We start from the raw sequence: 12,560 nt of genomic DNA, 5'->3' as shown, positions 1-12,560 counted from the left end.
ACCAGCCAAAGGTGAGTTTGAAGCTGCAAGGCTTACAGGAAAACAGCTGTCCATTTATCTTTTTTTTATCCCCTCATTATGCACAGAGAATGGCAAGACACAGCTTTCTGGAAAATACAGGTAGATTCACAGCAGGCAGGACAGAACCAATCTCTGGACTGTGCTCTTGGGGCAAGGCACACATGTGGAACAGGGATTGCTGATATAAATGCAACTGCTGTCACAAACTGCTGCAAATTCACACTTAGTTTCCTCCCATGTGGAGATTCAGGCCACTGCCTCTGTCCCCACACCAGGCAGAAAGAGATCACAGCCAGCTCTGGCTGCAGGGACCATTCAGATCATCCAGGCTCACTTCTCATATAATACAGGATGTAGAAACTTGTCATGCTCAGCTTCCTGAGAGGCTAGAACATATTCCTTAAGCAAGTCAGACAGTTTTGGGAACTAGAGACCTTGGTTATTCTGGACTGCTGCTTCCCATTCCTCTCCTCCAACCGTTTCAGACCACAACAGCTGCACAGGTTTATTGCTGAGCATGCCCTGGAGGATGAATTCATCTCATGCAGCATAACCAGTGCATAGGAGGACACAGAGCCCACTGCAAGTGTCAGTGCAGTCACCTGCATCTTTCCTGTTGGGCTAAGCTACCCCCATCAGACCTTCCCACAGATGCTTCCCCAGCATCAGTGCCCTACAGCCTTCAGAACACTTCTGTTGACACACAACCAAGACAAAAACCAGCAGCTAAACATCACACATGAGTAACTCGGATTCCTCTGCTATAAACCACCTCCTCTGCAGGGTGCTTACAGACTGCACTTGGTGCTGGTCTCTGCAGAGGCACTCCTAGGTGACAGGTCCCACACAAAGGTGAAACACTCTTGCTTGGACAGTAAGGCACAGGCCAAGAGATGGCAAGCGTAGGCTCACCAAGGCTAAAGAAAGCTATCAAGTGGGAACAAAAAGGATTTACAACACTTTCTCCACTATTCTCCTGTTCTAATGGCAAAAATTCCCTGTTCTGATGGCAAAAACTGCTTTAGTTCAACCTCAGGACTGGACTGGGAATTGTCCTCATTGGGTGGGCTCTGCTCCTACAGTACAGAAATCCCCTGTGGGGTAAAAAAAAAGGCTAAAGCAGCCCTGCCCATAGCTAACAAGATGGGAGAAAGTAAACAAAGAAGAGCCCTTTGCTTGTAACCCCTCTCGCACTGCCCTGGTATGCTCTTGGCAGTGCTGGAGGGTGCAGCCCTCCACACTGAGAGGCAAAGTGGCAAAATAAAGGCAAAGCTCCCAGCCTCCTCCTGGTAAAGCACCACCTGCCCTGCCTCAACAGCACCCGGGCTGCCAGTTGCCCCCACTCCTGCATTTAGATCAGTCCTATAGGTCATGAGTCATTCCTTAAGAGTCCTTCAAACTGTTCTATGCTCCCTTGCCACTCCCTTGGCAGCAGGACACATTTGGCCCCCACTGTGTGGCCACTGCCCCAAGATCTCCCAGTTTCACCAGCAAGGTGTCACAGGAAACACCATTCTCTGTGTGTTGCCCTCGGTGACCTGGAGGCTTCACCCTGGCAGGGAACAAAGCAGATAACAACACTGCAAAACAAGGCACAAAGCTCAGAACCAGCACTGCAACCAAGAAAGCTCTCAGCTGTCCTCCACCTCAATGGCCATCCTGGTCTGCCTGGGACCTGTCAGGCACAGCAGTGGGAGAAAAGGAGAGAAAGGGCTGTAACCATTGGGAGCAAAATCAGGCTCCAAGCCTTAGATGGGCCTTACTTACCACGCTGTTGGCTGGTTTGCTGGCATGTGCCTCCATCTGCTGCCAGTACTTCTTAGACTCCTGCACAATATCTTCATGGGTCATTCCTGGGAACAAAAAGGAGACAGAACTGAGCCATACTGCTTTGGCCAAGAGGAGAGAGGGAGGGGTTGCAGGACTTCTTAGTTTGGGCTTAGTAACCCCTGAGGGGCTGACAGCTCCCAACAGTCCCTCTGGTAATGTCAGGACTGAGTTGTGACAGGACCCACCACAGAACATGTCTAATCCCTTGCTAAGGAAGCTACTCTCTACACAAGCCAAACAAAAGGAGAAGAGTTCGGTCTCCTGGGCTTGTTCAGACCTGGCTTTCTGCTCAGGCAGTCTGCAAATGACCCAGACACTGCCTCCAAGCCAGTAATTCTTCACTAGGGTCAAGAGCTTGACCAAGGCTGTCCCCCAACACCATATCACCAGATTGTACCAAGGTCCTAAAGGCAATGCTTTGTTCCTGTTGATCTGTGGTATATGGAGTTTTTGCCTCTAGCTTGGAAGATCACAGATACCCAATGAGACATCTAGCATCTCCAAGACCCCAGAAGTCTCACCTCTTACCTGCTGGGATTTTTAATTAGCCTTCAAGTTGAGGGGGCTCCCCATTAATCAACAGGTGAAGAGGAAAGTTGAAATTCAACACATATAGACACCAAGCACAACCTAGGCAGCAAGGAATGACCGACAGTGCAAAACCAACCAAGAAACAGCTGCTAGTAAGTAACAAGCAAGGAAAGATCTGCAAGGTCTCAGATATTAGAAATACAACATCAGACAACAAGAGAAAGGATTGGCCAGACTTTATCAAAGGAATTAGCTCCTGACCAGCTCAAGTGGTGAGGGAACAGCCTCTGTTAGCACCAGCCAGCTAGATGGGTGTTCAAGTTATTAAGTGGCCTAAAGACCCAAGATAGCTGCCAAAACAAACTGAAGCAAGTATCTTGCACAGGCAGCTGACTGCAACAAGAGGGGTGCTGAGGAAGGCCTTGATGCAATATCCCCAGGACACAGACACTGCAAATTTGATTGCTTTGCTAATGCCTACAGCTTTTATTACTGAAGTGAGGTGTTGCCCAGGAGCATTACATAAACACAACCATTGATCTGGGAGACAGCACGTTCCAGAACTTAAGGGCCACTGAACACAAGTTTTCATCTCAGCTTAGGCTGTGTGTAGCTTGGGTAAGTTACAGCATTCCTGACCTCAGTTTTCCTATCTGTGATTTTGGCTGTTCATGTCCCTGTCAGGCAACACTACTGCCATTTGCACAGGGCTTGAACAGGATGAAAAGCATTCAGGGAACTTCACCATTCTTCAAGAACATTTGCTCAGGCCTTTAAAATGGCAGCTATTGCATAGCTGGTACTGCTCACAGATCAGAGCTGTTGGTGAATATTCTACTTCTTAACCATTAATCCCAGAAGAAATGGTGTAGAGTTGGAAAAATTGCAATTCCCTCTTTCATGTCCACGTACTCCAGCGTTGGACACAATGCTGATTTGTACTTTGGGGACAAAACCTCTACAGCTGGGAAAACTGCATCAAAAAGTTAACATGCTGCACGGGACCTGGCAGGGAAAGGGCTGAAGCAGCTCCCACCTTCTCCATTCTGCACACCTGTAATCCTTGGGGTGCAGAACCAAAGGGGGAAGCATATAAAGGTCTTGTCAGAAGACTGAATTTCAAACGTAGTTCTTGTGACTGCCTTCTTCCAGTTCCAGAAGTCTGAACTAACTCAACAATACAGTCTAGAAATGTGGTGGTTGGGAAAGAAAAACCCTCCCAAATGTGAAAGGATGGTTTCCAATCTACCAGCTTTCCAAAGCATGAACCATTACACAGAAATGATCTGGGAACCAAAAGGCCCATGTGTTGATTACTTGTAATACTTCAGCATCTTTTGCAACATCATTAGTGAAGACAAAGAGTCTGTTATTACCACTGGTGTAAGAAGATAGCAAGAGATGTCTGTGAAAAGCCACAGTGAACAAGAAAATAGTCCTGCCTGTCCAATTTTCAGATCTTGGGAACCTTTACTCCACTAATACAATCCTTTATCCCCATGAACAAAGCCAAAAGCTCTGTAATTGCTCAAATGGCTGTGAAGTGTTTCAAATGTAAGCTGCCCTCTTCCTATTCTTGCTGAGCAAATAGTGCCCAAATGAAACTTTCTGCTCCACAGCTAAAGCATTCCCAGAGAATGGCAACAACTGCCTTTAATCTCGGTTTCCATAATGAAGACTACACTTAGGAGAGGTAATAAACTACTACTCCAGGAAGGCAAACTCACAAGGAAAGCAGACTCATACACACAGCCCTGCAGAAAAATACCCCACAAGATAACATCTCTCCTATTGCTGGAAAAGGTGGAAATAAGCACAAGGCTTAATGATCACCTCTGCAGCTTAACTCACGGCTTGTTTCATCTCCTCAGCTTCCCCTTTGAAATCATTTCTTCAAGTAAAGAAGGCAAGAAGAAAAAAATCAGTCTATTTCTTCTGCAGGATGAAGAGGAAGAAACAGAGAGAGAAGGAAGAAGGAAGCAAAGAAACTTTTTGAATAACAAAACCAAACCAAAACAACAAAAATAAACCAACCATGGGATGGGGAAAAAAGCAAGGTACTTGAATATTAGAGTGCCCGGAGTACAATGAGCAGTATCACAAGCATGCAATGGGCAGCAATGGTGGCCCACAACTCACAGGCAATGTGCTATCTTAGAAACTCCAGAGCTGTAATTTTTTAATTTCCTGAGGCCACAAGTAAATGAGGGCAAATGGAAAGATTAAAGATGGCATTTGCCACAGTGTGCTACTTATTCATCACTGTCCCTCATGAGCTGAAGCCAGGGCCAAGGACTGCACTAAACATCAATTATGACATCAAAGAATGGTGAGAAACATCCATAATGTGTTTCCTCTCTGAAGTACTCCCATTACCAGGCTGGGTGTTGCACTAAATGAGACCCTGTGGTGAAAAAGCATGTAGGTAGCACTGTGGGTGGACCAGTATCTACACAGCCAACAGGAGAGCAGCCAGAGAAAACTTCCAATATGTCAGACAGACAAAGAGACAGGACTCAAAGTGCTAGATGTGGCAGTGTCATTATATGCTTTCCCTGAGTACAATCTCTGTAAAACCCTCTCCTGAGGCATGTCATCAAAGGCTTTTTGGGAAACACCAATTATCTTGCTGTTGGTGAATTGGTTTTGAGAAACTGGAGATGCACAGCCTTCTTTACATAACCAACTGCTTTGTCACCTGTACATGCTGCCATTCTCACTGCAGCAGATGTTCACTCAGGAGTCCAACTGCCATTTGCACAAGATCTAAGCACCAAACACCTCTTGGGATTCAGCTCTACCTAATTATAATTTTAATTTATTCAGCTGGTCCCAAGGGAAAGGCTTTCTGGTCTGCAAATTATAACAACACTGCTCCTGTAAATGGACAAGGGCCAAATCACCTCACAGAACACCTTGGTCCTCTCTTCTGTGTCCCTGAGGAGGCAGAGTAAGTAATATGCACAAGTGAGTGACACCGTCTCAGTACTCCCAAATCACCTTCTTCCCCTCTCAACTGGCCCTGGGTACACACTGGAAGAAACTCAGGTATACACAACACCAGTCAAGTCACACTCACCTGAATATTGCTGCAGCAGCCAGACCTTGAGCTCAATGAAACTGTGAGCAAAGTGGCAGCTGTCCTCACGCAGGCAGCCGTAACGCACCTCATGTCGGCACACGTCGAACTGGAAGTGCTCCTGGAACTGACGGATCTTGGAATATTTCAGGGAGGTGGAACGCACAATGTGGACCAGACACCTGCAGAAAAACAAGAAGCACCAGTGGATCAAACCCTCCCCACCTCCTCCTTACATATGACATCTAGACATTTGACAAGGCAGGAAAAGGGCACAAGCAAATTGATTCCAGGAGAGACAGATTTCCTCTGGGAAAAGCAAACCCCTGCCCTCCCACCCTATCAAGCCTGGGTAGTTATTTTCACCTTCAGCACATGGGTGATGCTCTGCTTAAGTTCAGAGAATCAGACGTTTCAAAATACACAGCAAAGATACCAACTCCTCCGGTTCAGCAAGTCCCTACGTCTCAGGTTGCCAGGAACCGATGGAATTGTATGACTGTGTAGTTGACATGTTTGTTATACTTGTTTTCCTAAACATTCACTACCAGACAGTCAGAGGCAGGATCTTGAGCTAGAGGATCTTTGTTTTGACCTTTTTGTAAAGACCAAACTGAAAGGCAAATTAAGTCAATAGAAAACTCAACAGACTGACTCCAAACGGCTTTGCTGATGCCTGAAATCCCTCAGCACCAGGAGCAAACATGCAGGGTGAAGCTCATAGTGCTATTTATCATGATTTGAGCTGTCCTATGATTGGAACCCATAGGGAAGAAAGGAAGAAAGAGACCAGCGCCCTGGAGTTAAACTGGCTGGACTTGTGAGAGATGGTTCCCATCAGGAGAAAAAATTGTTCACTCACTTGTTGTCATGGAAACTGTGTTTTGCAGAAAGGTTGGAGCAGACAGATGGTGTGTCCTTGGTCCCTTTGCTGATAATCCGGGGTTTGCTGTCAAAGCAAATCTGAGAAGAGAAGAATTAGCATACTGGGAAAATCTTAGAGAGCAGTGAACCAGAGCGACTTCACTTGGAAGAGGAAGAAGAACCAGAGCCAGCCTATTCTAATGTTCAAAGTTAGAAAGAAGTGTGGTGAAAACTTTGTGGTAGGGCTTTAAAATAAAGCAAGTCAATCTCTGGGAAAGCTTCCAGACAACACTTTTTGGCTTATTCTCAACAGAATTTTCCGTTGTGGTTGGAAAAATTTTGGTCAGAGCCGCATATTCTTTCCCTGTTAGACAACAGAACAAGAACAAGGGAGAAACAAAAGAATAGCCACTTCACAGCAAAGAACACATCCTTTTACATGTGCTGCCAACATGGGAAACTCTGTGCTGCAGAGCATTAAGATGATATGAGGCAATTCTCAACTGACCAACTCAGGAGCTCTGGACAGACATCAAGTGGGCATTTTTTGCATTATGGAATTCCGATTTCTAAAGTAACTGGGGCTAAATTACAATTCAAAGCAACACCTCAAGATGGAGGAAGAGACAGGTGATCCCATGAGGCTGTAAGCACGTGGTTCAGCTGCAGGGAGGAGGAAAACTCCTTTCTCCTACACAGCTGCATACAGTGCTCACTGTCCTTCTGGGAGCAGGGCACTGGCTGGGACAGGTGGTGGCCTACTCCGCACCTTTAAGATTTCCTTCTTGAAGAATGTCCAACCTTCCTGGACTCCTTTTCCCTCCAGTACTCTGTCAACCAGGCTCCTAAATAGGCTAAAGTCTGCCCTTCAGAAGGTGAAGTGGCAAGGTGGTAGCTCTGCTGACCCCTCTCCTTATTTCTCCAAGAACTGAAAATTCTATCATTGCATGATTGCTGTGCCCAAGACGGCTTCCAACCATCGTATCACCCACCAGTCCTTCTCTGTTCACAAACCGCAGGCCCAGAGGACGCCTTCCCTAGTTGTCTCCCTCACCAGCTGTGTCAGGAGTTGTCTTCCACACACTCCAGGAGCCTCCTGGACTGTTTCCTCTCTGCTGTGTTGTACTTCCAGCAGACACCTGGTAAGTTGAAGTCCCCCACAAGAAAAAGGGCCAACAATTATGAGACTTCTCCCATCTGCCTATAGAATAATTTGTCTGCCTCTTCACCCTGGTTGGGTGGTCTGTAACAGACTCCCACCTTGTTGGCCTTTCCCCCAGTTCCTACCCGTAACCACTCAACCCTATCGTCGTCATCGTTAAACTCTAGACAGTCAAAACACTCCCTAACACACAGGGCTCCCCTGCTGCCTCTCCTTCCTCACCTGTCCCTCCTGAAGAGTTTACAGCCATCATTGCAGCACTCCAGTTGTACGAGTCATCCCACCATATTTTCGTGGTGGCAACTATCAACATATCAGTGGTCCAGATACATACTGAAGCGATGATGGATGCCTGCCCCCTCCCACCAGTTCTGTACCTCACAGAGGAAGGTGAAGATGCCCTGATGTTCTTTGAGGAGCTTGGCAATTGTGAGGCTGCTCTGCTTGATCCCACCTAGCGGGTCAAAGAGGAGGTCACGGTTGAGGGTCCCCTTCCTCTCCTCCGTCCACACGTCGATCTCTTCCTGGTGGTACGCGAAGGTGCAGTTATCCCCGTACTTACAGTCCTGCTTGTTAAGCATATCTACAAAGCAACAAACAGCACACACCACCACACAGGCAGGGCAGCCCAGTCAGAAACTAAACTCTCTCTCATCTCCTCCCACTGCCCGTGCCTCACAAGGAACTGAAAGCAAGAAAACACAGAGCTAAAAGAAAAAGGAAAAGACATCTCCTCCCAAGTTCACCTATATCAAGACATTCGGGAAAGTTAATGAAAACTACTGAATGGTGAGAGTCTCCAGTAATGCTGCTATGGTGGAAACCATCTCAAAACAGAGGCGAGCTTTAATTCAGTGCCTGGCCAGGGACAGATCATGACTTAATTAACCCTTTTAAAGCCAATACAGATTAAGTTCTCCCATAGGCCCAGCAGTAAGGAGCCATTTTAGCTTGGCTCTTGCAATCTCCCCAGTACCTTATTAGGTACTCTGTAATGACACTGCCTCAGGGAACCAGTCTGGTCACACTGTCTGCATGCACGGTGGGATGGGCTGGAGCAAAGGAGCAGGCAGAGAATGCTTTTCCCTAGGCAGAACCACAGCCCTGCCATGGGGCAGCTGGGTTAAGTGGGACTAATGTGAGCACACATACAGGGGACAGGTTCTCAGTAAAGCCCATGTCAGCAGAGCAGCTCTGAGCGCTCGACTGTGCGCAGCACCTCACTGAGCCTTTGGAACTCTTCTGCTCCGCCACTTTAGAAGCTGCCTGCTCTTCACAACATAGCAGCTCATTGCCCTTCACTGTACTGAGCCATCCAGTCCATAGGCTACTGATGGGACAGGAGACCCTACAGCTAGCAGGCAATATCCAACAGAATTTGCCTCCAGTCTCCCCTGACACAGCCCCTTCCCGGTGACCAACCGCCACAGATCACCTTTGCACAGATAATAGGATCCTACAAAGTTGGTTTTGGTTGGGCGAGGACGGATCCTCTTCCAGGTCTTGTCTTCTGAGTTCTTCAGCCTGCCCAGCAGGATGTCCCGCTTGCACTTGTGCTCCAAGCCTTCCCGATAGGTGTAATCACCAGCCTTGGGCCCTGCCAGAAAGAATAACCCATCAGCCTGGGGAAAGCCAATTCCTAGTCTGTGCCAGTGCTCTGGTGGCAAAGCAAATGCATCACCTGTTTTGGGGTAGCAGATATGACAGGCTTGTTTGAAAATATGAGTAGATGCCAGGGGGTTCTTCACCAGCAGGGCTGTGTTGGGCATTACTGGTTCTGGCTGGGACAGCAGGTGCTCGGTGGCCTTGGGGACAGCTGGGTGACTCGCCCCACCAAGGCTAACCTGAGTGAAAACACACATACCTCTCTGTTCAGCTCTGCAACCATATGGGCAAGAAACCTCTCTAACCCCCTGCCCTGCTCCAGTCTCTCAAAACCTTTTCATTTCCTCTCTCATCAAAATGTTCACATCTGAAATGACATTTCCAGAAGAGAAGCGTGCAACTTTTACAAAGAGAATGAACACTGTGCTATGTTCAGTTCAAATACAGGCCTCTTTCCTGCTGGTAAGAGACCCCAGTTTTCTATCATGATCCACAGAACAAAATGCCCCCCTCACTCTTTCCCATTCCTTCCACTGTAACCTACTCTGCAATGAAAGACTTTTAAATCAACCTTATCCCAACCTAAGAAAAAACCCAAACTGCTTATCAGTCAATCTTCAGGGACATTCACATTGATGTTAATAGGGCCAGCAGGTGATAGGAACTCAAGAATAAGTTCCGTTCCAAGCTTGCTAATCCTCCCCTTTTTCTCCAAGACTGGAGACATAGGACAGAGGCAGAACATCTGGAGAAGGCTCCTGACAGGGGCAGAGAGCAGCAAAGAACTTTAGTAGTCGTAAGTCAAAGTTGGCTTGCTCTGCCCCATCCTTGAGCATTTTGTGACTGCCAGATACAGTGGGACACCGGCCTCCATGATCCCCTGCTGACCCTAAAACCTTGGTCACACCATGTTTACCTTGGCAATATGCAGTTATGGATAAAAACAGAGATGGAACAAATGTCTTCCTACTGACTCTGGGGGAATCTTTACCTGCCTTGCCACAACATGGGAGGCAACACTCACCAGGGCAGGGTAAGAAGAGGTGCCCAAATTACCTACATCACCCAAGTGACCACTACTACCACCACTACTAGCTTGGCTCCAGAGCCCCCTGGGACGTCAGCACGGGGCAGTAGCTCACTCACCACTGGGGCTGGTTTTTGGCTGCCAGGTGGGTGTCGCAGTTCCTGAGAGCTAGTTTCTTCTAGGCAAAAGAAGGGGAAAAGAGGCGCACAAAACAAAAACAATAATTTCACTCTCAGAGGCAGTTCTACTCATAAATGGACAAACAAAAGCTTAATAAATGAATTTGCTTTATTTATTTCATAATGTTTTAATACTTTCTTCCCAAAGCATCTGTTTAGACTTGGAAAAACCCCAGGAAAGGCCATCTTGTCCCAGAAATCCTACTGAACCCAACTCTATGCTGGTGAGCACCGGCATTCCTAAAGTGGCAACCCAAAACTGAGGTGAATGCGAGTGTTCAAGTGCTAACTGGCCAATCTCTGCTGTTCTCAAACTACTTTTGCTGCCAATATACTGCAATACTGGGAACAAGTTACCAAGAAGCAGTCCACTTCCCTCCTGAACAGGAGGGGACTTAGTCTTTGCCCACCATCCTTCACAGCTTTTCTCCTTGTGACATGAGAGTGCAGAGCCCCATTCAAGAGGACACCCATTGCCCTGAATCCAGAGATGGGAAAGACCTACCTTGGCCTTTACCATTCTGCCCAGCACAACAAGGTCCTGTATCATCTAAAACAGCCATCACCATTCTGCTCACTTTGTGCAAAATGTCAAAGAGTCATTGAGGAGGGGGGTGGAGGAATCATGCTATAGTACAGCAAATTATGCCAAGGGAGGTGTTCTGGACACCAAGCCAAGTTTAAATCTCACCACTCATCATTATACACCTTTGTGTTCCTGCCTCCTCTTTAGATTTCACTCCATGCACGTACTGGTTATCTGGGATTACACGCCCACAGCCTTCCTCATTACTCTTGAGTTAAACATAATCAGCTACTCTGTCCAAGACAATTCCCTGCCCTCTTCTACATTTATATTCCTGTTCTGCCACACCAGCAGAGAAAGCTACAAGACAGATGTCCTCAGCATTGAAGGAAATAATTTTGGCATGCATTCCCAGCTAAGGCAACACAAAACCTCATCACCCCGCACCTACCAATGGCAAAGGAATCCAAGGTATCCAGCGACCCCCTGCTTGTCCCAAAGGAGTCCAGGGCATCAAGCCGTGTATCTGTGTATGGAAGCAGATCCAGGGAATCCAGCGAATCTAAAGTGGAGCTGCCACTTCCTCCTGGTGGAGCCTCGAAGGCATCCAGGACAGAGGAGGAGGAGAGCTGCTTGGTGGGATCCATCACCAGGCCAAAGGAGGCAGGTGGCAGAGGAGTGGAGACAGGGATGCTGGCTGTGACAACTGGAGGCAGCAGCGGAGTTCCCCCCGGAAACACAGGAATCAGCTGGGGCATCTCTGTTGGCAGGTTGGTAGGAATGGTGCCCTGGACCAGAGACTTCAGGGGAGCAGGAAGGAGGATAAATAGCAAATTAGTATTGGGGAGCGAAGACTGAAAACAGATGTCCTGGGTTTGACTGGCACAGAGTTAATTGTCTTCTTAGTAGCTGGTACAGCGCTGTGTTTTGGATTCAGCATGGGAATAATGCTGATAACACACTGATATTTTGGTTATTGCTAAGTCGTGCTTATTCTAAGTCAAGGACTTTCCAGTTTCCCATGCTCTGCCAGTGAGCAGGTGCACAAGAAGATGGGGGAGAGCATGGCCAGGACAGCTGATCTGAACAAGCCAAAGGAATATTTCATACCATAGAACATCATGCCCAGAATATAAACTGGGGGAAGTTGATCAGGGTCACTGACTGCTGCTCAGGGAAGGCTGGGCATTGGTCAGTAAGTGCTGAGTAACTGTAATGTGCATCACTTGTTTCTCTTGGGTTTTATTCCTCCCTCTCTCTCCTTTTCTATTATTCTTGTTGTTGTTAATATTGTATTTTATTTTGTTTCACTTATTAAACTGTTCTTATCTTAAGCCCCAAGCTTGGGTTTTTTTCAGTTATCCTCCTCACTCAGGAAGGGGCAGGAAGAAAGTGAGTGAGCAGCTGTCTGGTACTTAGTTGCTGACTGGGGTTAAACCCTGACAACAGAGAGCAACAGGCTCTCAGTGAAGGACTGTACTAGCTGGAGCAAAAGGACACCTGGCAGCTCAATCCACCTGCAGACTTGCCACAGACCTTCCAATTTTTCTGTACTGCAAACAGTCTGGACCAGGATCCCTGAGGTGGTGTTGGGATACCTGAGTTCATCAGTCTGCAAGGCAGTGCCCTGTGCTGGGCACTTAAACCAGCTCAGGTTGAGAAACAATGCAGCTGAGTTCACAGAGTGCCGAGGTCAGGATAATGATCATGACTCATGGCACCTCTCATCAGGGCTT

The 12,560-nt window shown here is 47.4% G+C and overlaps 1 protein-coding gene across 5 annotated transcripts in view; it reads right to left on the bottom strand.

Moving 5' to 3' along the window:
- The window catches only part of ZC3H7B (zinc finger CCCH-type containing 7B), a 47,431-nt gene that overhangs the window by 14,369 nt on the left and 20,502 nt on the right, over positions 1 to 12,560 (bottom strand). For 3 of the 5 annotated variants that reach the window (XM_042051234.1, XM_042051235.1, XM_042051238.1), the window contains 8 exons: positions 11,276 to 11,624; positions 10,239 to 10,297; positions 9,169 to 9,331; positions 8,923 to 9,084; positions 7,865 to 8,070; positions 6,324 to 6,424; positions 5,462 to 5,643; positions 1,789 to 1,874 (listed from right to left, as the gene is read on the bottom strand). In XM_042051234.1, the coding sequence (XP_041907168.1) occupies positions 1,789 to 1,874; positions 5,462 to 5,643; positions 6,324 to 6,424; positions 7,865 to 8,070; positions 8,923 to 9,084; positions 9,169 to 9,331; positions 10,239 to 10,297; positions 11,276 to 11,624 (1,308 nt within the window). The remainder of the gene's footprint in view (positions 1 to 1,788; positions 1,875 to 5,461; positions 5,644 to 6,323; positions 6,425 to 7,864; positions 8,071 to 8,922; positions 9,085 to 9,168; positions 9,332 to 10,238; positions 10,298 to 11,275; positions 11,625 to 12,560) is intronic. The other 2 variants (XM_042051236.1, XM_042051239.1) reach the window with 1 other exon arrangement.

Source organism: Corvus kubaryi, unplaced genomic scaffold (genome assembly GCF_017639235.1).
Source record: "Corvus kubaryi isolate FWS band 111438036 unplaced genomic scaffold, C.kubaryi_AGA036_p1.0 74, whole genome shotgun sequence".
Classification (NCBI taxonomy): Eukaryota; Metazoa; Chordata; class Aves; order Passeriformes; family Corvidae; genus Corvus; species Corvus kubaryi.
Note: the sequence above shows the minus strand (reverse complement) of the source record. Positions and strands in the feature narration are given on the sequence as shown.